The 27,267-nt window shown below is 43.5% G+C and overlaps 1 protein-coding gene across 1 annotated transcript in view; it reads right to left on the bottom strand.

Annotated features, from left to right (window-relative positions):
- Positions 1 to 27,267, bottom strand: part of FAP (fibroblast activation protein alpha) — a 160,500-nt gene that overhangs the window by 51,447 nt on the left and 81,786 nt on the right. Inside the window, exons 13-19 of the mRNA XM_083155040.1 lie at positions 12,078 to 12,182; positions 9,759 to 9,829; positions 8,916 to 8,969; positions 3,792 to 3,916; positions 3,619 to 3,666; positions 1,309 to 1,407; positions 27 to 96 (exon numbers count right to left, since the gene is read on the bottom strand). Of these exons, the coding sequence (XP_083011166.1) occupies positions 27 to 96; positions 1,309 to 1,407; positions 3,619 to 3,666; positions 3,792 to 3,916; positions 8,916 to 8,969; positions 9,759 to 9,829; positions 12,078 to 12,182 (572 nt within the window). The remainder of the gene's footprint in view (positions 1 to 26; positions 97 to 1,308; positions 1,408 to 3,618; positions 3,667 to 3,791; positions 3,917 to 8,915; positions 8,970 to 9,758; positions 9,830 to 12,077; positions 12,183 to 27,267) is intronic.

The raw sequence follows: 27,267 nt of genomic DNA, 5'->3' as shown, positions 1-27,267 counted from the left end.
ATAAACAATATACATGAATTACATACACATAGAGAAGGAGCGGATACTTCATTGACTTATCAAAGTGTGGCGGTAAAGTCATCTTGTACCAGAATTCTACAAAACAAAAGCCCAAGGAAAATATCTTAGGATATAAAAGTACAATTTCTTAAGAACATGTAAATTAGAAACTTGTACATTATAGGATTAATAGTTACCACGCTCAAATACATTGTACCTACTGTATGTATTTCTATGACTAGTCCCACGCAGTATCAATCTGCACTGACCCTCCTGGGTGTAGGGGTGTCTTTTAGGGACTCTCCCTACCATAGATTCCTAACCTGGAACCTACCTGTATGGTCAGTTGCAAATGATCGCAGCAGACTAATTGGGATGGTATGAAAATAGGGGGAATGGTATTAAACAAATGTCCAGTCAGTTATAATAAAGAAAATCCAAAGCAAACGAAAAGTCCTGGAAAGTGGACTCTCTATTTGTACTGCATGCATACAGTAGGTGAATGCAAAAGGACTACCATATCTATACTGACTAAGGGGGAGAGTCTCTCAATTAAAAATGCGGTAAAAACCCGTTATCGGGTTTTTACCGCATTTTTGGATGCTCTAAACATCCCCCGCCGGGTTACCGCGACGAGGGGCATCGCCAGAAAAATCTGACGATGCCGATAGAAGGTTATGGGCTTCTACCGCGACCCACTGCTGCCCCGCAGTGACCCACCGCCATCCCACACCAACCCCCCTCACCTGTGTTCGGGCAGCACCCCCCCGGACCTGTGACCTCCTCCTCCCTGCACTATGTTCCTCTTCCGGGTGCAGGGAGGGGGAGAGCCTGGTGCAGCAGCAGCAGCTGTAGCGCTGGGTAAGGGAGGGAGGGGGGAGCCGCCGGGACCCACTGACTCTCACCGCAAAGGACAGCTCTTAACGCAAGAGCTGTCCTTTGCCATAATTATCGCATATGTTAGAGCGGCGAAGGAGGGCGGTGATAGAACATCTATAAATAAATAACCATACAGTATGTATTTTATTTATACACAGTTAAGTCTAATTAATACAAAATATCCCTATGTCTAGAGAGAAAAAGTGTAAATAAGGAAAAGGACATTTACAGTATAAATAGAGTAGGAACAGGGAGACGGGTGGGGAGAGAATAAATAAGGGGATTAACTGAATATACTAGGGAGGGTTAGGGCTAGAGGGAGGGTGAAAGAGAAACAATATTTAGTGACCCAGAAAATCAAGGTCCAGATATACCAGTATACACTAGTATGGATACATACAGTATAGAATATAGAAAGTGCGCTCATACTCATTCCTTTGTGTTTAATATGTCCAATTTGCTTTGTTGGCAACCGCACTGTCTGAAGATTGACTTCCAGATTTTGGTTGTCCTGTAGTACCTGGAGTTCTGAATACAAGTTTGGACCAGTTAGTACACTCAGGGATAGATTTATGAAGCTTGGTTAAGTGATAAAGCGTCTGTTTTTTTTCACCGGCCAACATAGGTGTGCGCACATTGAGTGTTACAGGTGCACAGGCACCCCCTAATGCTGTGCCCACCCTTATGAACCCCTCCCTGCCGCTGGCAATACCAGCAATACCTTTTATCAAAGACTTGATTTTTAGAGCTTTATTCCATTAAAAGACACTCTTATCAATCAATTATGTGTGTTTTGCATTGTTAATTGTACTAGACCATTGTTGTATCACTACATACCTGCATCATCCATATATGTTTTTGACTTTATTTGCGTGTACTGTTACACAGAATAGTTAGAAGATTAAACCTGAAATAGGCAGGAGATTATGGTGTGGTTGAGAGATGATTTATATTGTAGTGAGTGCCAATAGATGGTGGTAGACACGCCTGATTGGCGGTGTTAGACACGCCCAATAGGTAGTGCTAGACACACCCCTGTGATGGTGAGCAGCTCCTACCTGTCATTTTTCAAATCAAGCCCAACCAATCCCGTAACTTCAATTGATAATACAAAACATGGCAAGTGACTTAATATAAATGTTAAACATCTTTATTTGTGGGATATTGCATAATAATATCTATTGTGGAAATTGTCCACAATTCATCTTAAGCTGGAATAAGGACTTAAGTTTAAGTACCTTGAAAATCAGTGTTTTGCATATAAAGTGACCATCCAGGCACTAAACAGAATTTATAATAATCATTTTTTCACTGTTATTATTATGTATTTACAAATGCATTCATAATTATATTTTATAATAAAAATGTACTTATAGGTGGCCACCGAAGAAATATAGTTAATTGTTTGATAAGTTTAATACATTTTTATATAATGTTTTTATTAGATCTTTTGTCTATTATTGTGTGGGTTCCATTCATTGTGTCTCAAGCAGCAGTGTTTCTCCACAGTTTGGCAGTTTGTATCTTCATCCTTGCTATTTTCATTTTTTTGAGAAACCAGGCTGAAGTAATCAGTGTGTTTGCACTAACGCACTTGTAAACCTGCAGCTCTATTTAATTTCCATTATATTTATTTTTCCTATTATATAAGAAATAATTAGCGCCTGCTACTAAAGGTGAACTATGGAAGGATTGCCATGTTTTCTATCTTTTCAAAGATGATTTCCATTAGCTTACAGCAACTTCCAATTGCATCAGCTGGTTCAGCCTATGAGGAATACTAAGGGGGAGCTTCTGATCTGAGCTACACAACAAGAGTACCTTTATATATTGCCCAGAAGTGCAGTAGCACCACTTAGATAAAACGAGCGCTGCATAGGCCCAAGTGCATTTAAGAGCCTGTGAATTTAGTGACTGTTAATAAAGTTATAGAAGAAGGCAGATTACCCAGGAAAAGCTCAGGAGTGAGTGACAGGTGGGTCAGCCAGTCAGGTGGCTTAGGGGAGGTAGCTTAGAGAGGGGTATATTAGGTGAAGTTAAGGGAAGTGACTTCCTCTTTGAGTCTGGGAACCCCACCCTCCCTATTCCCTTTCCATCTCTTGCTACTTGGCCTTTTGGCTATTTTCACCTACAGTAATTAGGTTTCTATAACATTAATTAAGAATCGGAGAGAAGGCGCTCTCGACCAGCGGTCAGGTGAGGTGTCAGGTGGTCGCTGTGTGGTATTGCACCCACCCCCTTTGCCAGGATGGCTGGTGAGTCCCGACTCAGCGGTGGGACGTTGGACACTTCCTGGAAGTGTCCTCGCCATGCCATAGAAGGGGAGGGGTATCCGTCACAGCGCGGGCTGTACCTCACGATAGGGGGTGTTAAGGATTGGGGCATTTCAGTATCCGCCATGTTTAGCACTCCGGACTGGAGCTGGTCTCAAGCGTTCTTTCTTTGCCATCCCTTTTACAAATAAGGGTCATACCATTTTATATAAATTATATGACCATTTAAACTTATGAAGTTGGTGTCAGTGTCTTTATTTTTAGAATAAGGTGTACGTGTGAGTTATTTCTAGGCCTTATAAAGTTAAGTAAAGGTTAAGGGTCAATCTGTATAATTCAGTAGGCGCCTTATTACTACAGATAAGGGCAAAATTAGGATATCATATGATATATATGCCACTTAGTGCTGTGTAAATGAATTAATCAGTAGTAACATAATTTAATAGTACAACATGAATATAAATACCTTTATTAGTACTGCCATTATGAAGTGTAAACATAGGGACCCCCGGACCTGGAAAATTTCAAAGACGTAAGTGTTGTGCAGCAGAATTACTTTAAATGTCAGTTAAGTGTCAGAAATAGTAGTATATGTATATATATATTACAGTGGTATATAGTACAATGTGGTCATCTCACCATAACAGCTGAGGGAATAGTATTTTGCCTTAGAACTGAACTTGGCGGAATAATACTGACACCTATCCTTTCTTAAAGTACAGGTGAGGCATTGCTTTTCCCGAAATGTTCCTTGGAGGGAGATTCTGAAAGGTAGTGGAATGATAGATCTTAAATCAATATATCATGCGCTAACAAAGCAGCCTAAAGGTGCCCATACACTAGTAAGATTTATCTACAGATCTGGCTGGTTGGAACAAAAACATGGTTATGGATGAGTGACAGTTTGTCAGTTTTCCAGCATTTCCAAGCAAATGGTCATCTGTCATTTGCTTCATCCATAACCATGTTTTTGTTCCAACCAGCCAGATCTGAAGATAAATCTGCTTGTGTATGGCCACCTTGTGGTTCAAATCCTAATATGAAGAACCACTTCACAATAGACATACAATACCAAACAAGATTTTGGGATGTCCCCTGGGCGCTTTTGATGTAAAGGTAAGTACTCCTCAATCAAGATGGAAATACCCAAAAAGGAAAGAAAGAGAATACAGATAGTGTAATACTGTAATTTAAATTCTTTAAAATATTGTTTTTCCGAGATGGAATTATTCTTAATTCGTGCCAGAGTAATATGTCTACTAATGAGGTAGACAACTGCACAAATTGAGGGAGATCACTCCTTTCAGCCAAACTGCTTCCACTCCACTGTACACTTAGTACTCAAATGAAAGATGAGAAACCATCATGGTGCAGTAAAATTTAATAAAATCCATATAAAAACATAGACAAGAGGGTATACAGCATTGGACTCTCACCATATATTTATGTCCACATAGATAGCAGACATAAAGCGCAAGGTGTAAATAGCCACAGGCGTCCCTGGAACTGTTGCGGGGAGTTGGTAAGTGGTTGGATTCTTTTGGAGATCCCTCTGTCTTGAAATCCGACCGGTTTCGATACCATGCGGTATCTTTTTCAAGGTATGAAAGTATGGTCCCTTGTGGCGGGTTAAATACCATCTCTCATTAAATAACCCCTAGAAGATCAACAAATTGAAAGGAATAGACCACCCACCCCAAAAGAAAATTCCCATTATTTTTTAGATCGAAGGAGAGCCAACCTCGATTGGAGATAAATCACCCAAAATCGTCAAAAGTAATCAAAACCAAACCAAAACAAAGAGGAAAGAGAGGTGGCAAAACAAGAAAAAAGGCCTATACCAAGGCAAAAAGACAAAAAAAGAGAGTAATAAAAATGACAAATAAAGATAATGTAAAAGAAACTTCAGAATCAGTAAAAATCTTTAATTTAAGCCAACATCAACTTCTAAAGGAAGAAAGAGCAGTATTAGAAAAAGGCTTTACATTTTGCCCCTCTGTACCTGTGAACCCATTCGATTTTTTTTATCGATTTTCAAAAGTTTTCACGTAAATTAACCTTAAAAAAGTTTTTCCAAATGAAAAGTTTGGAGGATAATGAAAACGATATGGGAGTGATAACTCCATTTAAACCCAAGTCTACTTTTAATCCTTCTTATTTGAAGGGATGTTTCTTAGAAACATTTAATACGTTAGTTATGGATGATATAAAAAAATTAAATAGGAAAAAAATATCACACAATCTTACCATAAAAGAATAACAAGGTCTGAAAAGCCTAATGGAGGACACCAATTTAATAATTAAACCCTCTGATAAAGGAGGAGGGGTGGTCCTCTTAGATAAGGCTAAATATGAAGGAGAAATCCGGAAACAACTGTCAGACAATAACACGTATAAATCAATAAGGAGTAATCCCACTGAAAGGATTAATAAGTCTTTGAAAAAGTTCATCGATAAATATGAAAAGAAAGGGACAATAACTGAATTAGAAGCCAAATTCCTCTTTATAGAGGAACCTATTATACCCACTATATACGTGCTTCCCAAGACCCATAAAGACCTCATTAACCCCCCCGGAAGACCAATTATTTCCGGGGTAGATTCGATTACATCAAATTTATCGATCTTTATCGATTCACACCTACAACCTTTGGTCTTGAAAAACAAATCCCACCTGAAAGATACAATGGATGTATTAAGAATCCTAGAAAACATTCAGTGGCAGAATGATTATTATCTTGTGACAGCTGATGTCTCCACCTTATATACAATCATAGACCACCAACAAGGCCTTCAGGCAGCCAAAAAGGCGTTGGACAGGTCTGATATGGAACCAAATCTTATTGGGTTCCTGATGGAGGGTATGGAATTCACCCTCACTAACAACTATTTTATTTTTAAGGATGAATTTTTCATTCAGAGAAGGGGCACCGCCATGGGCACCAGGTTTACCCCAAGCTATGCAAATATCTTTATGGGTGAGTGGGAGACCGAGAACATCTGGTCCCACCACCCATATGAGGCGAACCTGGTGACATGGCGGCGGTATATCGATGACATCCTCTTTATTTGGAGAGGAAATAAAGAGAGCCTCAATCAGTTCTGTTTATACTTGAATGATAATATCTTAGGTATTAACTTGACTTTTTCTATAGACCAAACATCGGTTAATTTTCTTGACTTGGTCATTTATGTCGAAATGGAACAAATAAAAACTCGCAATTTCATCAAACCCACCGACTCCCGCTCTTACATTAATCGGGAGAGCTGCCATCACCAGAGATGGTTAGATTCAGTTCCTATGAGCCAGTTTCAAAGGCTCCGAAGGAACTGTACAGATGTGGTGGTATATCAAAATCAAGCAAGCGAAATGAAAACAAGTTTTTGTAATAGTGGTTATGATGCTGGAGTCATTGATACAACAATCAATAAGGTCGGAAAATTAGATAGAAAGACACTCCTGGTACCTAAAGAGAAAAAAAACACAGAAACGCCAAACCGTTTTAAATGGTCATTTACAACAAACTACACCGCACAACATAAAGACATTAAGAAGATACTAACAAAACTTGGAGCTTACTTAAAAAAGACCCGGTAATTGGAGATGACATCCCTGATGCACCAAATATTATTTATAGAAGGGCTCCAAACTTGAGGAACAAACTTGTTCATAGCTTATGTCCTGTATCTCCAAAAACATCTATTACTACCTCTAAAGGGTTTTATAGATGTGGAGATTGTGTTGGTTGTAGAAACATTACAAATACATTTGGAATGAAGATCACAGAATTGAAGATAAATTAACTTGACTGTAAAATAAGAGATTTTGTCACGTGCAATTCTTCTAATGTAATATATGCCATTGAGTGCATGTGTCAAAAGTTCTACATTAGTAGGACTAGTACAGTTTTTAAGGTGAGGTTGGGAGAGCACTTAAGGAACATAAAGAAGGGTGTAGAGACCCATGCTCTCTCATCCCACTTTAAAACTCATCATATGTGCGACATCAAATGTATAAAAAAAAATTATATCCTTCAGAAAATATGTCCTAATGCAAGAGGGGGAGATTCAACAAAAAGATTAGCCAAATGTGAAATGGAAAAGATTTTTCATTATCAGACCTTAGTACCCAATGGGTTAAACAAGGATTTCGAAACCAAATGGTTTTTATAATATTCTGTTATAATATATGTACTGTTTTTAAATGATTTCATGTATCCTGATATACTGTTTTTTATTCCTGAGGATAAAATCATGGCATATCCCCTGTTATAACGCAAGAATAACAGAATCCAAAATAATGGCCGCAGCTTGAGATGCAAGTATCATCTCTCTTGCGTTCCAGATGAAAGAGGAAGCGCTGCGTGACACACATGGGTCACTTCCGTTCACAATCGAAACCGGAAGTGAGTCACCACCGGAAGCACGTCATACCGGAAGTGACATGACGGGAATCTGAAAACGAGTGGGAGTTACGGCCAGAACAACCGGAATACATGAAATGGATTGATGTATCTTTATTATGTCTTTTGAAATGTTTTTAGACGGCTAGATTATCCATGTCTGGTATTAGGACTTACCCTTATTTAATGAGAGATGGTATTTAACCTGCCACAAGGGACCATACTTTCATACCTTGAAAAAGATACCGCATGGTATCGAAACCGGTCGGATTTCAAGACAGAGGGATCTCCAGAAGACTCCAACCACTTACCAACTCCCCGCAACAGTTCCAGGGACGCCTGTGGCTATTTACACCTTGCGCTTTATGTCTGCTATCTATGTGGACATAAATATATGGTGAGAGTCCAATGCTGTATACCCTCTTGTCTATGTTTTTATATGGATTTTATTACATTTTACTGCACCATGATGGTTTCTCATCTTTCCATTTGAGTACTAAGTGTCCAGTGGAGTGGAAGCAGTTTGGCTGAAAGGAGTGATCGCCCTCAATTTGCGCAGTTGTTTACCTCATTAGTAGACATATTACTCTGGTACGAATTAGGAATAATTCCATCTCGGAAAAACAATATTTTAAAGAATTTAAATTACAGTATTACACTATCTGTATTCTCTTTCCTTCCTTTTTGGGTATTTCCATCTTGACTGAGGAGTACTTACCTTTACATCAAAAGCGCCCAGGGGACATCCCAAAATCTTGTTTGGTATTAGATTCTGAAAGGTAATTTGAATTTATAGCATAAATGTGTCAATTGATCATTTAAATAACTATCATTTAAATATGTCTGGTGAACTGACGATACTTATGATTTCATTGTGATTTTCTAAAAACTGTAAATAGAATGCAAGAGTGGTTAAAAAAAATGATTGGTATGAATCATAGAAAACAGGAAACTGGCCTAACCACAGAATCCGACCACAGGAGCTTCCAATCTGCTTTATCCAGTGTTATTACATGTGCAGTTATCAACTAGATGCAGTGAAGGCACCCATTTTATGAATGGGCTGAGCCAATATTTCTTGAAAGGCAACTGAGAAGATGAGGCACTGCTGTGGTGAGGCTATCTGCTGGGGAAGGGTTCACAAATTTTCTGACAGAAAATTGGATGTAAATGTGACCTCGGATTTCTTTAGTGCCAGGGGAAGTCTAATAGATTCAGATCATGTTCTCACTAGTCCAAGTGCATCTGGTATCTGAACTCAAAATACTCAATGCAAAATACAAATGTCTAGAGGCAAAAATGGGCAAAATGGTTATACAAAATAAAAGGCAAATGCATAAACAAATATTGCATAACATACCGATAAACATTCCGTCTTCCTGGAACGTCCTCATATTCATTACTAGTGTAATATCTGTAAATAAGAAAAAAAAAAAACAATATACCTGGGATGCAGTCAATGTCTAGGTCATGGGTCCTCAAACTGCGGCCCTCCAGATGTTTTTAAACTACAAATCCCAGCATGCCTTGCTACAGTTTTGCTATAAGGGAGTGTTAAAACTGTGGCAAGGCAAGCTGGGATTTGTAGTTTCACAACATCTGGAGGGCCGCAGTTTTAGGACCCATGGTCTAGGTCGACAGCCACTAGGTCAAACACTAATGGTCAACAGTGACTAGATCGACACCTAAAAAGTGTCAACATACCTTAGGTTGACACAAGCTTATGGTCGACATAGGCAAGGTTTGACAGTCAAAAGATCAACATGAGTTTTTCAGTCTTTTTTCAAAATGGTGGTGTTTCATACTTTACTATCCAAGCGGGCATAGAGCACACCGATGCACTGTGCCCGAAGCATGGCGAGCAAAGCATGTTGTGCGAGGGGACACGATGCATATATACAGTGTCCATGTCGACATACGATTACATAGACATAAGTGGCGGCTCTCACCAGTGTGGAGGAGGGGGGCTGCCGTTGGTAGATATAGTGAGGCCAAACCTGATTTCATGGAAGGTGTTACTGCTGCTAGCTATGATATGAATGTAATATATGTGCTGTTAGTAAATGGTGCAATCTTTTCTGTTTAACCTTACTGTAATAAGCAGCCATGTCATGTCTTGTCTTATAGTCAGGTAGTGAAATATGGACAATATTTTTTTATACATAAATATATGAAAAGAAAAAACAAGTTATGCCGGACTCACATTGCCTTATCCGTAACATATAGTATAGATACTGCTTCCCAGTGTCCTCTTGTTATCTGTATAGCATTGTCCTAACAAAGAAGAGACATACTGTAACATCATTATTGCAGATATCTGTACAACCTCTGTTCAATGCACAATGTCATATACTGTATAATGTAATGCACCCACAGTGTAAAGGCAGCCACCTTATGGACTGAACCAATTTTTGCAAATCTTTTGAAACAAGGGGCAGATGTAAACCTTAAAAAGAGATACAGCTCCTAACTGTCATGTTATAGGCTGTATAGATTCCCCTTTTTAATCTCAGCAGTTACCACAGTTTCAACTTATGCAATATCCGCCATATTGCATAAAAAAATAATTATCCAACATGTAATTATAAAACTTTAAAATGCATACCTCCCAACATCGGCAAAGCGGCATTGTCCCCAAAAAGGGGTTGTGGCCTCTGCTGGAAGAGGGCATAGCTTAATGGGGATGCAGCAACTGCCAGCCACGCCCTGTATCCCTATAACCATAGGAGCATCGTCAGCGCTCTGTGTGCTGGTTTCAAAATAAGGGGGACCCCCAGAGTTTTTTGGCCCCTGTATTTTTGGAACCAGGACCGGTCCAAGAGTCCGGGGCTGGTTTCAGAAATACGAGGGACCCATACGCTTTTCGTCCCCCATATTTTTCGATCCAGATCCGGCTCCATGAGCCCGGGGCTGGTTATGCTCAGGAGGGGGACCACACGCCATTTATTTTCTTTTTTTTTTAACACAAATTCGCACATTTCCTCAAATTCGCACATTTTCATGACTAAAAATCGCCCATTATCACACTTTATCGCACTTTTTTGTGTGGAACACGCAGCTCATTAAATATGCGATTTCGCTGCAAAAAATGTGATTTTTAAAAAGTGCGATAATGGGCGATTTTGGAAAGGGACTAAACCTCTCATACTATTAAATGTCACCCGTAATGTTACATTTTGGCCCTTATTCAGATCTGATGGCAATACAAATTTGTTCTCAAAATGGGCAAAACCATGCTGCACTGCAGGTGGGGCAAATGTAACATGTGCAGAGAGAGTTAGATTTGTGTGGGGTGTGTTGAAACTGAAATCTAAATTGCAGTGTAAAAATAATGAAGCCATTATTTACCCTGCGTGAAACAAAATAACTCACACAAATCTAACTCTCTCAGCACATGTTACATCTGCCCCACCTGCAGTGCAGCATGGTTTTGCCCATTTTGAGAACAAATTTGTACTGCGATTAGATCTGAATAAGGGCCTTTATGTATTTGTTTCCTCACTGTTTTAAAAATAAACAACAGAAATAATACTCAATTTATATCATGCAAAGTTGCTGATCTATAGTTAATTGTTCCATTCTTACCATACTAGGGGTGAGATTTAATAGGATGAGAGATTCAGAAAGTGAGAGATTTGGGAAGAAATCTCCAGTTTTTTTAAAGCGGCAATCATATACACTGCAAAACCAGTTTGATTTTGCAGTGTAAATGATTGCCGCTTTAAAAAACTGGAGATTTCTTACCAAATCTCTCACTTTCTGATTCTCTCATCCTATTAAATCTCACCCTAGGTGTACATTGTGATATATATATTGGGTTTATCCATTCTCCTAAGCCAGGAATTGATTTAAAATTGGTTAAATTGTGATATTTTACTTCCAGAAAATGTTCTGCATTGTTCAACAAACTGTATTCCTCCCCATGTATTATACGGGAATGGGTCATAGGGATGACAGTAACAAGGACAACAGTCAATAGGTCGACAGGTCATAGGTCGAAACATAAGAAGGGTGTATGGAATATACACCCTTCTTATGTTTCGACCTATGACCTGTCGACCTATTGACTGTTGTCCTTGTTACTGTCATCCCTATTAGGTCGATATGGGCAAAAGGTTGACACAAGCAATAGGTCGAGACAGAAAATGTTGACATACTTTTTCACAGTTTTATGGTGTCTATGTTGACAAATGCCGATATGGACACCGTATAAGTGTACCGTTTCCCCTCGCATGGCTTGCTACGCTCGGCACATTATTAGAATCTGAGTCTTGGGTCCGCTTGAATGGTAAAGTATGAAAAACACTTTTTGGAAAAAAAATGTAAAAAACTCTACTATTGCTTGTGTCGACATTTTGACCATGTTGACCTATGGTATGTCGATTTTTTTCATATGTCGACCTATGGCCTGTCTACCAATAGTGGTGGATCTATTGACTGTTGACTTTATTACTGTTGACCACATCCCGTTCTATACAGTACATGCTCCACCGATACTATCGTTATACCACGTGTTACCTACCATAGAGTCATTGATATAGTGGATATGTTTATAGCCATCTCCGTCACTGAGGATTTGGTAATATGATAAATTATCTGATGTGAAGACTGGTAGGAAAGGGAAGAACTGAAAAACAATATTCATGAAAATGTCAAAACAATTGATATAAAAAGTATCAAATGTAACTATTTAAAAAACCATTAAACATTTTTTGGCAGTAATACTGTATATACAGACCTCCATCTGTTCTTTATCTGTGTAAATGTGCCTGTAGTCTATGGGCAGGTCAAGACAGGCATTCACCTCATTGTCTTTGTGTACATCCCATCCCTGACCAATATGATCCTCTATGCAAGAATCTGGCTGCCTCCTCCTACCCCCAATATGGCACCCATTGAACATGATGAAGGCAAACGCGCACTTGAGAATAGCCTCACCCCCCTTGTGTCTATGGCCATCAACCCCTTCTTTATCCAGTAATCCACTCCCCAATCTCAAATTCAAATGACTTCTGCTTCTCAACGTCTCGTCATGGAAACAGCAGGAGCTGTATGACTGAAGCTGAGCTGTACACATTGGGCCTTATTCAGACCTGCTTGCTAGGTCTTGTATTTTCGGAACCTAGAAAACAGGTTAACATCACCCCGGCGAACGCATGCCCCGCCCCTGGCCGGATCCCCTCGCTATGCTGCGTTCAGATGTGTACACTTACAGATCCGCTCCCAAGCACCCACACATTGAATGACTTCTCCTCTGTATGCAGCAGAAAAGTGGCCCAGGACTTACTTTTCTGCTGCATGGTTTTCTCCGAATTGGGAGAATGCCCACCGAGAGCAGGCCGGGGAACGCCTGTGTTCCCTTGGGACCGCCCAGCGCGTTTATAGCTAACGCCTCTGATCAGACATTACAATGCTGTCTCACAACATCACAGCATTATTATTGTACCTCTGTAACCTTTTATACCAGTCTAAATAACCTAGGTTTTTGTACCCGCAAAAACCCAGGTTTGAAGGCAGTGTAAAAACTTCCATTTGAAATGACCCGGGACGTGAGACCCAGCATTTCAATCCTAAGTAGTGACCAGAGTTGAACACAGGTTCAACCTGGATCGCTGTGCAGTGTAAACGGGACCTTTTCAGAGCAATGCAAAAGCGGGTGCTGGGAGATGCTAGCACCGGCTCAGTATCCGCCTCTGGTGATGTCACCTGACCGGCATTAAGCCAGTGGGGAGGGCGGTAAAAGGGTTTACAAGCCGGGTATCACCCGGGTTGGAGCTGGGTACATAATCCCGGGTGCGACCCGTCTTGTAGGTGTAAAAAGGGTATAAATGACACCTATCCAACAACCTAAACTCAATCCTCAACTCAAGCTTTCCAAGATAATATTAGTCATACATTCTAAAGTGTTTATAGACACAACAAAAAGAGTTAGTTAGGAGAGAGGGTAAGAACATTCCATGCATTTATCCTTTAGGCCTTATGTTCTCAGAGCTTTGTACATTTACAGAATTTAAATTAAAACCAGGTTTGAATGGTACAGTACCATTTCTCTAGGGAATTTACCTCTGATGATAACTAATTCTATCAGCACTTGCTTAAATATAGAAAAAACTGTGATATACATATAGGGCCAGATGTGTCAAGCTTCAAAATGTAATAAATGGAGAGTGATAAACAGCCAGCCAATCAGCTCCTAAATGTCATATTACAGGCTTGACTTGAAAAATTAAAAGTAGGTGCCGATTGGCTGGTTGTTCACCATCCGCTTTATCACGTTATCACTTTTGAATAAAAATTTGGAAGCAACGTTTCCAGACCCGCAAGGTACGGTCAGGGCCGGTGCTACCCACTCAGCAGCTCCTGCAAAGCAGGGAGGCGCAATGCTGAAAAGGCACTGTCTCCCTCCCTGCTCTGCAAAAGCTGCCTCAGCCCTCACTGTCACTGCCTCCTACACGCCGCCCACAGTGCCTGTCTGACAGCGGGCGGCAGTATGGAGAGGCTGAGCAGCTCCCTGCACCACGCACACACTGTCCTCCTCCTGCGACCTGCCCCCTCTTCCTCATGGACACTTGCGCTGAGGCATGTAGCGCTGTCTGTGAATGCCTGGATGACATGTCATGTCCGGATCCGCCCCCTACCCATTGCTCCCTGCGCCTGCCAGCTGTCAATCAAATGACGAACAGGCAGCAGCTCCGCCTCCCCTTCCTTCCCTCTTCTCAGAGTGCTGTGCCAGTGCCACTGCCAGTCCTCAACACTCCGCCCCCTCTATCTCCTCCCATCTTCTTCCATCTCCTCCTTCTCTCCCCTCCTTTCCCCCTCAGTCCCGAGTGCTGCACATACTTTTTATACTGCTTTCGGATCGTAATACACACACATTGCATGCATGCCGTGCGATGTGATCTAGCCCATAAAGTATGCGATTCACGCAGCGTGTATGGGCACCTTTAGTGCCTGCAACATTTTGCAGACACAGCACTGAGATGGTGTATGCATACATGTACATGCACCCGAGATCCTCCATAGGATCGCATGTTGCATACCCTCCCACAATCGAGCTGCAGCTTGTTGCAATGGCAATGTGAAAGGGCGCAAAATGTATGGTTTGCAGGAGAGCGCCGGACACTATTGCACCGGCCCTGGGTACGGTACTAGAAACCAGGAAACATTTTTATTTTTTTTTTTTCAACATAATGTTTGCCTTGTACTGCTTTTGCTCATTAAATTATGCACATTTCTCCTGGAGTCATCCCTCTATTCTGTAAATTTGCACAAAAGTAATTTACAAAAACAGTGCTGAATGGTTTCCAATATGTTGATTGTATTACCTTTGTATAGTGCCTTTTTGGCATAAGATTTATACAAAATATGCTACAGTTACAAACGCAGGGGGGGGGGGGGGGGGGGGTTCTGGTTGCCCGGAAACCCCCCTCCTCTTGGCAGGGCCGGCTCTACCATTAGGCAGCTTTAGGCAGCTGCCTAGGGCGCCGGGATCTGGGGGGGCGCCACCAAGTCTGCCTATCAAAAAATCAAGGATGTATATAAGGATCCTTGTTGTACTTAATGCAGGTGGCGGCTGTGGAACGTCTAAGACCTCACCGCCATACTTACCCTTGAGGCATACATTCCTACTTTGGTGCCCCCTCTTTCTTGTACTCTGTTGTTGGTGGTAAAGGGGAGGGTGCTAGGGGCCTCCAGGGAAAGCAGGGGACTTGCCACCTTCCCGGGGGGCTGGGAAGACCACCTGATTTTTGGGAGCCTCCCTGCCATTCTGGAATGTTAGGCAAGTATGCCTTAAGCGGTTGGAAATTGGTGGCAGTATGGGGGGGGGGGGGGGCAGTAGGCTGAAATTTTGCCTAGGGTGCTAAGAAGCCTTACACCGGCCCTGCCTCTTGGCAAGTGCCTTAAATTGTGACAGCAATAGCTGGTATATAATATGATTACTAGAGCTGCCACCACACCATGCAGTGTAAGGGACAGAGCAGAGTTGCTGCACATGCCTAGTGCATGAGCATCTTCTACAACATTTAATGTATGGGCCTTATTCTAGTTCACTCTTTCGGACAAAATCCTTCTTAGCTGGACAAAACCATGTGCACTGCAGGTGGGGCAGATGTAACATGTGCAGAGAGAATTAGATTTGGGTGGGGTTTTACTTCAAAGTGAGATCTATATTGCACTGTAAAAATAAAGCAGCCAGTATTTACCCTGCACAGAACTAAATAACTCACCCAAATCTAATTATCTCTGCACATTTTACATCTGCCCCACCTGCAGTGCACATGGTTTTGTCCATCTAAGAAGGATTTTGTCAGAAAGAGTGAACTAGAATAAGGCCCCATGTGTGGATCTGAGCCCTTAAACAATGCAATGGACCAAAGAGTATCTGCCAGGAAGAAGAGACAGGAGCCTTACCATGTAGTGGGAGATTGTGAGCTTAGAAAGTGCAATACTGGTGCTATTATGTTTGCGTATTTATTTATTATATGTTTAACCTTTTCCTGACCACTTATCTTATTTAAATGTTTGAAAGAGCCTATACTACAGCCCATATGTACTGTTAAATATTAATACTGTGAGGGGGCGTGGCCACGGCGGTGCGGTAGTGAGTAGGTGGGAGGAAGGAGCTCCCTGGTACCTGAAAATCCGTATGACCTCTGCCCAGAATAGCATGCCGTGCCTGGGGACGAGATCCAGTCTACACGCTGCGCTGGGAAAATAAGCCGTCAGGTTCCCGGCCGAAGCACGAGCGCCTGTCAGCACCTGTCAGCAGGAGAGACCGCAGTGCCGGACAAGCAAGGAAAGCGCGAGCGGCAGGAGCGCCTCTGCAGTATCCTCTTCCGGCGGGTCATAGGACTCGCGAGTCCGTGTGACCGCTTCCTGCCCGACACTGGTTCAGGAAGCGGCAGAGCCCAGAGCGCAGCATACAAGCGTGCTGGACGGAGAGACGGAGGGACGCCGCTAGCCGGGAGCTATCTGGAGAGGGAGACGGTGAGAGAGTTTCCTCTCCAGTAGAGATCAGAACAGAGACCCGTGTGACGTCGCCAGCACTGCCTACCTGCTGTATTGACTCCCTGCCAGCAGCTTGCGCCAAGTGAGCCAAGCCCAGAGGACTGCTGCTAACAGGGGATGAGGGACGGTGAGAGTGTAATATACCAGGAGATTTATCCTCACGCTTGACTACTTTCGTCCTTTGCAGATCACGTCTTCTGGTCTTGTCCACCTCGATAACCGGTTTCTTGTGGGTAAGTATGGACGGTTGTTTTTATAATATGTATTTATTTATAGTTAAACATAAAAGATTTGCGGAATATATTACTTTTCAATTTTCACAGGTTACGCATACATAAACATATAAGTGGTTACAGTATAGACCACACCTTTTGACGGCACAGCATAACTTCCATAAACTAAATATTTCACTTTTGGTGAATGTTACAATATTCACTTTTGTATTTATAGAACAATTACTGCAAAAACAACTTCCTACTATTACTCTATGGGCAATTTTACAAATTGAAAACACACTTGCCCTACTTTTGCTTAACTGTATACATTGCAGTCCAGAAGGGTGCCCAAAAGTCTTATGCAATAGTCTCTGCAAGAACACGGTACTACTTGTCTACTATGCTCTGAACTCTGCATGAATTTGAGACAAATGTGGCAACATTTTCACCGCAATCATTAATCCTGTGGTCCTGCGTATCCTAGACTCTTTACCTATAATGTCTATAACTGAAGAACAAAGTATCCTGTTCCTTCTTTTATTTGTAATCCAACTCTGTATACAATGCTCTGTCTGACCCTGTCTAATTTCCCTTGCAGGTCAAGTGCTGTTTGTTCCTGATGATGAATGGAAATTCCTTACAGGTACGTGTGCTGCTTCTCCCCTCTAGAAGCTACTTGCAATGTGTCCCGGAAACCAGGGCTAGTTCAACATAAGCTGAGCATCCTTTATTAACAGCTGGACTGCGGCTATAAATGAGTTTATTTCCTCAGGTTAAACTCTTCACTGTCTCTGAGGTATAACTAACTTGCTCCGTCTCATTACCGAAGATAGGTCTGGCTGTTTCTTAATACTGCTAACAGGCTCTATTTGGTCTGCGCACAAAGATCTGTCAGTCTTATCTGCACAGGGTGCTATATTCTGGCTGCTTTTCTAGAGACTGATTACATATTATTACACACAGATTCCGTTTATTACACAGTCCTTTCAGGTTAATTATGGCATTCTGCACATGTCCCAGTGTGTATTGGGTCCGTTTATGACCTCTCTCCACTCTATCTTTCACTTGTTACAAGTTAATACACCTCTGTCCCAGCCTTCACCAATCGTCAGAGGGAGGGCCTAAATGCGTCACTGCACTGTACTTATGCCTTCTTTCTGCAATCTGTGCTGACAGTTGGCTCGCTATTACTAGGCCTCACCTCCGTCACCGCCCACCTCTTGAGTCCTGACCAGCGGTGGGGAGGGCCTAACTGCGTCACTCCTAATGTACTCTCCTTCCGCTCCGGTGTGTATTAGCTATGTCCCTGACTGTACTGCACCGCCCACCTTTTCACTTGGATGGCACTCCGGGACCGCCCAGCCCTCCTTTTGCGGCTCTCAGCATTCACCACGATCCTGCCCAGCGCCCGCCTTCTCCTCCCAGGCTCACCTCTTGTTGGCGTCCGGAACTCCGGGTCCGCCCAGCGGGCGGGGTCACACCTCCTGGTGGACCGGGATGCACTCGGTTCCTGCACCCGGTCACCGGAGTTCCGCCACTGGCACACCGCTGACGGAGCTCTCCCTGCTGCGCTGTCAATCTCCGCTACCCTGCGCAGACAGCGGGGATGCCGCCGGGACTTCTGACAGAGCGCTCTCTTCTCCGCTGTCAATCTCCGCTATCCGGCTCAGACAGTGGAGATGCCGCCGGGACCTCCGCTGGATTCTTCAAGCCCTCCGGTAAGTATCGTGGCTCTTTCCCAGTAACGCTGTCCACCGCTGCTGGCTGCGCAACTCTGCTGTCACTAGGCTTCCCCAGGGGACTACAGTTATCTCCGTTAACGGCTGCCTTCCTTTATATGCCTCCTCACGTGCCCCACAGTTATGCGACGGGCACCCGGATCTGGGGCTCGAGCCCCCCGACTTTATTAATACTCCATTGCCACCATAATGTCCCCTCAAGGTTTTCCCCTGCAGCGCAGGAGGATTGGGACAGTCTGAAGTCCTTATGCATTTGTTATACATTCCAACCAGTCTAATCTGTCACCATTGAGGGGTGTATCATGTCACATAACAGTATCTGTTATTTAAGTTACTCTCTGCGAGAGTCTAATATATTATTTCCTCTATGAGGGATTACAGTTCGTTTATTCAAGTTATTATATATCAATTATCACATGTTCTGGTTATTACACACAACCCCCCTAGAAATTTGCGTGTCCCCACGCATACTTACATAAAATATTACAACTTATAAAACATATATATAACAATTGCATACAAAGCTACTCTCTATAACGTAAGGGTAAATTACCTTTACTACTTCTCTCTGACCTTCTCAACTCTGGTACAGACACATCCATCTTTGACAAAGCAATGCTATCATTATCATCAACTACAATTTCATGACGACTACAACATGAACTTTGTGAGCGTGGGCAACCAGTCCCCATAATAACAGGCCCAGTCATAAGCATTAACATTGCCATGGGGTCAGTACGAGGATTGCCCCTTTCTTCTTCAGGGAATCGGATCCCCCTTACAATTTCCTCTTTCATAGTAGACGGTAACAGCTCAGTTGTGCACAATTTTAGTTGATTGCGATGCACCACACTATTGTATCCATCAGTTTGTCTCTCTATCCGATACGTGAATACATTGTCGTCTGGGACCCCTACAATTTGATAGGGCTCTTCTTCCCATCTGTCGTCTAACTTTCCAGAGCGGTGATTTTTCCTTTTCCACACGCGACTTCCCAGCGGTAAGGGAATCGCTCGGGCGTCTAAGTTATAATTTTGCTCTTGTCGCTGATGCACTGTCTCCATCTTTTGTAGCACAATTTCTTTAGCGAGTTTCATCCGATTTTGGTGCTCTTGTACCCAATCGGTTTCGGGGGGAAAAGAGTCATTTAATGCAGGTAACAGTTCCAAATCTTTAGGGAGCTTGCCCCTTCTGCCAAACAGTAGATAATACGGTGTGAATCCCGTGGAGCAGTGTTCGATGTTATTATATAAATAGGTAAGCTCTGGAAGCATGCTTGGCCATCTGGATCTCTTTTCAACTGGAAGACTTCTGATCATCCCAATCAGGGTCTGATTAACCCTCTCACACAATCCGTTAGTTTGAGGATGGTAGGCTGTGGTCCTTAACTTCTTGCACTCATACAGCTGACAGAGTTCCTTGAACAATTGTGACTCAAAAGCAGCACCTTGATCTGTTAAGATGCGGTCTGGATATCCATAAGGACGAACAAACTTATTTAGAAAGACCGTTGCTGTGGTCTTTGCGGTCATGTCTTTCACTGGGACAGCCACTATAAACTTGCTGTAATGGTCTGTTATAGTGAGCATGTATTGGTATCCTTGCGAACTCGTATCCAACTTTACGTGATCCAGAGCTACTAGTTCAAGAGGATATTGGCTGGTGATAGGATGTAAAGGGGCCTTCTGTGTGGGACCAGTACTTCTTTTTCTGGAACAGACAGCACAATTCTGACACCACTTTTCTACGTCTGATTTTAATCCTATCCAGAAATATCGATTTCTCAACACAGCCTCAGTCTTTTGCATCCCAAAATGTCCAGATTCATTATGATATGCTGTCAACAGATGTTCGACTTGTGCTCTGGGTACGACTATTTGCTGGAGGTTTTGATGTGTTCCTGGATCGATAATGCTCCTAATCATTACTCCTTTCCTGAAATAGATCCTTTCACGATGTCTCAACAATTTTATTAACTCGGGGTCTGCGGTTTTCCTCTGTTCTTTGGTTAACCAGACGTCCTTCTGTATCATACGCTTTACTTCTTGTAAGATGGAGCTTTGATTCTGAACTGCACTCCAATCAATTCCTGGACTCTGCTGATCCTCCTCTGTGGTGGTGACTTGAATGACATTCTGCCTGACTCTAGAACGACTAAATGGCGGAGTCTCGATATCTTCTAATTCATCTTCTTTCTCCGTTAACTCATCTGTGGGTAAGCGGGATAAAGCATCTGCAGCGTTGTTGGTTTTACCGCTACCATACTGGATAGTATAATTAAAGTTTGCCAACCTCGATACCCATCTCTGTTCCAGGGCATTCAGGTGGGCTGACGGAAGATGGGCCAAAGGGTTGTTATCGGTGGTTATTATTACTTTGGCTGCGGCTAAATAATTTTTAAACTTTTCTGTGATTGCCCAAACTACAGCGAGGAATTCCAATTTAAAGGTACTGTAATTTTCGCCGTTCCTCTCAGTTTTCCTTAAACCTCTACTGGCGTAGGCGATTACTCTATTATTTCCATTTTCTTTCTGGTATAGGACGGCCCCCAGTCCTTGATGGCTAGCGTCTATACTGACATAAAAGGGCTGTTCATAGTCTGGGTAAGCCAATAACGGGGCTTTCAGTAATGAAGATTTCAGTTGCTCAAACGCTTCTTGATGCACTTCAACCCATCGCACAGGGATATTGCTTTTCTTATCCGCACCTGACTTTCCGCATAAAAGTTCATTTAGGGGCGTGGCGATTTTGGCAAACCCTTGGATGAATCGTCTGTAGTATCCTACAAACCCTAGAAAACTCCTAACTTCTTTAAGGGTTTTAGGAATCGGCCAATCTTCCACAACACGGGTCTTTTCAGGATCCGTTTCAATTCCATTGGCGCTAACTATATGGCCCAGATACTGTACACGAGGCTTTAGCAGATGGCATTTCGCGGGTTTTAACTTGAGTCCGTACTTTGTCAACTGGGAGAGGACGTCATCAAGATGTTGCAGATGATCAGAATATGATTTAGAAAAAATGATGATGTCATCTAAATATAAGAGGACCATATCATAATTCCGGTGCCCAAGACAGTGCTCTATTACGCGTTGGAATGTCGCAGGTGCATTACACAGCCCAAATGGCATTCTGTCCCATTCGAAAAGGCCCATCGGGGTGGTGAATGCGGTCTTTTCTTGATCCTCGATGGCCATTGGGATTTGCCAGTATCCGCTTGTTAAGTCTAACGTAGAGAAAAACTTGGCAGTTTTTAATGCGGTTAACGTTTCTTCAATACGCGGTAAAGGATAGGCATCCTTATGGGTTACCGCATTGAGCTTTCTATAGTCGACACAACACCGGAGACTTCCATCTTTTTTCTTCACTATCACTAACGGTGCTGCCCATGGACTACAGCTATCCCTGATCACTCCGGACTCTTTAATTTCCTCCAACATTGTGCGTACTGGCTGGTACAGAGCAGGGGGCAAAGGACGATGCCGTTCTTTAATAGGATGAGCTGTTCCAGTAGGAATATGGTGACAAGCTCCCAGGGCCCTGCCGAAATCGGATGCATGTTTACTAAATGCGGCACTATTTTTCAACACAACCTGGATCACTCCTTGTCTTCGTTCTTCTGAAGTGCTCTCATCACCAATCTTTACATCTTTCAGCCAGGAACATTCAGTTGAGTGAGTTTCATGCTCCTCGGAGGTTGCCCCCTGTTGCGCTACCGTTAACACTTCTCCTAATACTTCTTGGAACGTTACTTGTGAGATCTTGGCAACAGGACAATACCGAAACATCCGCACCGGATAAGACTGAGGATTTAGTATCCGAACTGGCACTCTCCCTTGATGTACTGAGACTAGAGCCCAGGCAGCCACAAATGGAGTCTGGCCTTCATTGTCACATGGTTCAATCAATGCTTCATAGTCGAGCCCTCCTGGTCCCATTCGAGCCTTGCACCATACAACCGTTTCAGAATTTGGTTGAAGAATAACAGGATTCCGGTCCGCAATTCGGGCTTTTCCTATTTCCCCAAGCTTATTAGCGAAATTTCTTTGGCCTTGTAGAAAACGAATAGTCTGCTGTAAGATTCTCCTTTCACCTGGCGGGACTAAAGATATCTTGGTCCTCAGGGCGTAAATAATCTCATCCGGACAGTTGCGTAGAACATTCATCCCAACGATGACAGGTGGGAAATACTCATTCTTATCAGTGGAGATCAGGCAGCCCTGCGCTGGTAACTTAGTGTTTCCAATTTCCATCTCTGCTTCCCAATAACCACTACATGGAATGGGCTGGCCGTTACTTGCCACTAAATTCATCCAGTTAGTAGGGGGTGTGTTAATTTCATCTTTATTCCAGTGTTTCATGAATTCGTCTAATTGAATTGTTGTCACTTGGGAGCCCGTGTCCAATAACGCAGGGACTTTCACTCCCCTTATCGAAATCTCCAATGAAAGACACTCTCCCACGTAGTGTGGCCACCATTCTTCTGACGATGGACCTATTGCCTGGTCTCCTCCCGAGGGTTGGTCCCCTGCCTCGGGACCTCCGTGTTTAAAGCTTCCTGTTGACAATTGCGAGCAATATGTCCGCTCCTCTGGCACTTCCTGCAAATGGGCCTACCCTGAGAGTCAAACTGATCCGTAGGTAGCCTTCCTGTAAATCTAGGAACATCCCATCTTCGAGGCGGCATTCTTCTATCTGAACGCCACTCTTGCGGCTTGTTAGGCATCTGGTGTTGCTTAAGTTCTCTCAATTCTTGACAGACCAGGTCAAGGCTCCTGGTAAGCTGTGTCATTTGTCCCTCTAAGACCCCTACTCTGTCAGGTTGAACAGGGGCTTGTACTTGTTGAAGGACAGGAAACTCTTTAGCCTTTGGCAAGTCAGTTTTATATACGGAGTGTTTTTTGTGTGGAACATCTGGCTCACTCATATCGTCTGATTCGGAACTCTCATCCTCATCCGGCTGTTCGTCCTCCAAAATTTTCAGTACCGCCTCCTTAAACTCCAAAAATGAAGCATCTGGATTCTGTGATCGATACATCCGAAGCTGTTTTCTCACATCTTTACACTTGGCCCCCTCTACAAACACATTTATCAGTGTCTCGTTCTCTTGTTGCTTTTCACGAGGGTCCAAAGCCTGTAACGTCTTGAGTGACTCTTGGAGACTCAACGCAAAATCTCTTAGAGTCTCATTGGGTAGTTGTTGTCTTGCATAAAGTCGTTTCTTCAATGCCGCCACGGTTCGGGATTCAAACATGGCGACTAATTTTTCGAAGATCCCATCGACGGTCTTGATTTGTTGGTCTGGCCATGACTTGACCTCCCTCTTGGCCGCACCCCTTAACTGTCCAATAAGCATTTGGACCTTCTGCTCTTCCTTCAATGGGTGGATGGTAAACATCGCTTGTAATTGGGATTTGAAGTCCTTAAAGGTGGTGGTGCCAGATAGTCGCACTTTGCCTGAATATGTGGGCATCCACGGAGCTCCATAATAGTAGGGCATTGTGATGGGTGAAGTTATCATCGTCGGGCCAGCAACGTTTTCGTTAGGTACGCCTTCTCCTTGTGCTCCAGAAGCTGACGCTTGTTCCTGAGACATTTTCTTTATTGTATCCATCAGTTTGTCTCTCTATCCGATACGTGAATACATTGTCGTCTGGGACCCCTACAATTTGATAGGGCTCTTCTTCCCATCTGTCGTCTAACTTTCCAGAGCGGTGATTTTTCCTTTTCCACACGCGACTTCCCAGCGGTAAGGGAATCGCTCGGGCGTCTAAGTTATAATTTTGCTCTTGTCGCTGATGCACTGTCTCCATCTTTTGTAGCACAATTTCTTTAGCGAGTTTCATCCGATTTTGGTGCTCTTGTACCCAATCGGTTTCGGGGGGAAAAGAGTCATTTAATGCAGGTAACAGTTCCAAATCTTTAGGGAGCTTGCCCCTTCTGCCAAACAGTAGATAATACGGTGTGAATCCCGTGGAGCAGTGTTCGATGTTATTATATAAATAGGTAAGTTCTGGAAGCATGCTTGGCCATCTGGATCTCTTTTCAACTGGAAGACTTCTGATCATCCCAATCAGGGTCTGATTAACCCTCTCACACAATCGGATGAAACTCGCTAAAGAAATTGTGCTACAAAAGATGGAGACAGTGCATCAGCGACAAGAGCAAAATTATAACTTAGACGCCCGAGCGATTCCCTTACCGCTGGGAAGTCGCGTGTGGAAAAGGAAAAATCACCGCTCTGGAAAGTTAGACGACAGATGGGAAGAAGAGCCCTATCAAATTGTAGGGGTCCCAGACGACAATGTATTCACGTATCGGATAGAGAGACAAACTGGGGTGCCCAAAAGTCTTATGCAATAGTCTCTGCAAGAACACGGTACTACTTGTCTACTATGCTCTGAACTCTGCATGAATTTGAGACAAATGTGGCAACATTTTCACCGCAATCATTAATCCTGTGGTCCTGCGTATCCTAGACTCTTTACCTATAATGTCTATAACTGAAGAACAAAGTATCCTGTTCCTTCTTTTATTTGTAATCCAACTCTGTATACAATGCTCTGTCTGACCCTGTCTAATTTCCCTTGCAGGTCAAGTGCTGTTTGTTCCTGATGATGAATGGAAATTCCTTACAGGTACGTGTGCTGCTTCTCCCCTCTAGAAGCTACTTGCAATGTGTCCCGGAAACCAGGGCTAGTTCAACATAAGCTGAGCATCCTTTATTAACAGCTGGACTGCGGCTATAAATGAGTTTATTTCCTTAGGTTAAACTCTTCACTGTCTCTGAGGTATAACTAACTTGCTCCGTCTCATTACCCAAGATAGGTCTGGCTGTTTCTTAATACTGCTAACAGGCTCTATTTGGTCTGCGCACAAAGATCTGTCAGTCTTATCTGCACAGGGTGCTATATTCTGGCTGCTTTTCTAGAGACTGATTACATATTATTACACACAGATTCCGTTTATTACACAGTCCTTTCAGGTTAATTATGGCATTCTGCACATGTCCCAGTGTGTATTGGGTCCGTTTATGACCTCTCTCCACTCTATCTTTCACTTGTTACAAGTTAATACACCTCTGTCCCAGCCTTCACCAATCGTCAGAGGGAGGGCCTAAATGCGTCACTGCACTGTACTTATGCCTTCTTTCTGCAATCTGTGCTGACAGTTGGCTCGCTATTACTAGGCCTCACCTCCGTCACCGCCCACCTCTTGAGTCCTGACCAGCGGTGGGGAGGGCCTAACTGCGTCACTCCTAATGTACTCTCCTTCCGCTCCGGTGTGTATTAGCTATGTCCCTGACTGTACTGCACCGCCCACCTTTTCACTTGGATGGCACTCCGGGACCGCCCAGCCCTCCTTTTGCGGCTCTCAGCATTCACCACGATCCTGCCCAGCGCCCGCCTTCTCCTCCCAGGCTCACCTCTTGTTGGCGTCCGGAACTCCGGGTCCGCCCAGCGGGCGGGGTCACACCTCCTGGTGGACCGGGATGCACTCGGTTCCTGCACCCGGTCACCGGAGTTCCGCCACTGGCACACCGCTGACGGAGCTCTCCCTGCTGCGCTGTCAATCTCCGCTACCCTGCGCAGACAGCGGGGATGCCGCCGGGACTTCTGACAGAGCGCTCCCTTCTCCGCTGTCAATCTCCGCTATCCGGCTAAGACAGTGGAGATGCCGCCGGGACCTCCGCTGGATTCTTCAAGCCCTCCGGTAAGTATCGTGGCTCTTTCCCAGTAACGCTGTCCACCGCTGCTGGCTGCGCAGCTCTGCTGTCACTAGGCTTCCCCAGGGGACTACAGTTATCTCCGTTAACGGCTGCCTTCCTTTATATGCCTCCTCACGTGCCCCACAGTTATGCGACGGGCACCCGGATCTGGGGCTCGAGCCCCCCACAATGTGTTGCTTTTCACGAGGGTCCAAAGCCTGTAACGTCTTGAGTGACTCTTGGAGACTCAACGCAAAATCTCTTAGAGTCTCATTGGGTAGTTGTTGTCTTGCATAATGTCGTTTCTTCAATGCCGCCACGGTTCGGGATTCAAACATGGCGACTAATTTTTCGAAGATCCCATCGACGGTCTTGATTTGTTGGTCTGGCCATGACTTGACCTCCCTCTTGGCCGCACCCCTTAACTGTCCAATAAGCATTTGGACCTTCTGCTATTCCTTCAATGGGTGGATGGTAAACATCGCTTGTAATTGGGATTTGAAGTCCTTAAAGGTGGTGGTGCCAGATAGTCGCACTTTGCCTGAATATGTGGGCATCCACGGAGCTCCATAATAGTAGGGCATTGTGATGGGTGAAGTTATCATCGTCGGGCCAGCAACGTTTTCGTTAGGTACGCCTTCTCCTTGTGCTCCAGAAGCTGACGCTTGTTCCTGAGACATTTTCTTTTTCTTTTTTGTTTTCCCCTTGCGCACAATTAACTATTCGAATCCTGTTCGTGACGCCACGAAATTTCTTTGTAATATACCAGGAGATTTATCCTCACGCTTGACTACTTTCGTCCTTTGCAGATCACGTCTTCTGGTCTTGTCCACCTCGATAACCGGTTTCTTGTGGGTAAGTATGGACGGTTGTTTTTATAATATGTATTTATTTATAGTTAAACATAAAAGATTTGCGGAATATATTACTTTTCAACTTTCACAGGTTACGCATAGACAAACATAAAAGACTTGCAAAGCATATTACTTTTCAATTTTCACAGGTTACACATACATAAACATATAAGTGGTTACAGTATAG

Source organism: Crinia signifera, chromosome 7 (assembly GCF_055691185.1).
Source record: "Crinia signifera chromosome 7, ASM5569118v1, whole genome shotgun sequence".
In the NCBI taxonomy this organism is placed as follows: Eukaryota; Metazoa; Chordata; class Amphibia; order Anura; family Myobatrachidae; genus Crinia; species Crinia signifera.
This window is presented reverse-complemented; position numbering and strand designations above follow the sequence as displayed.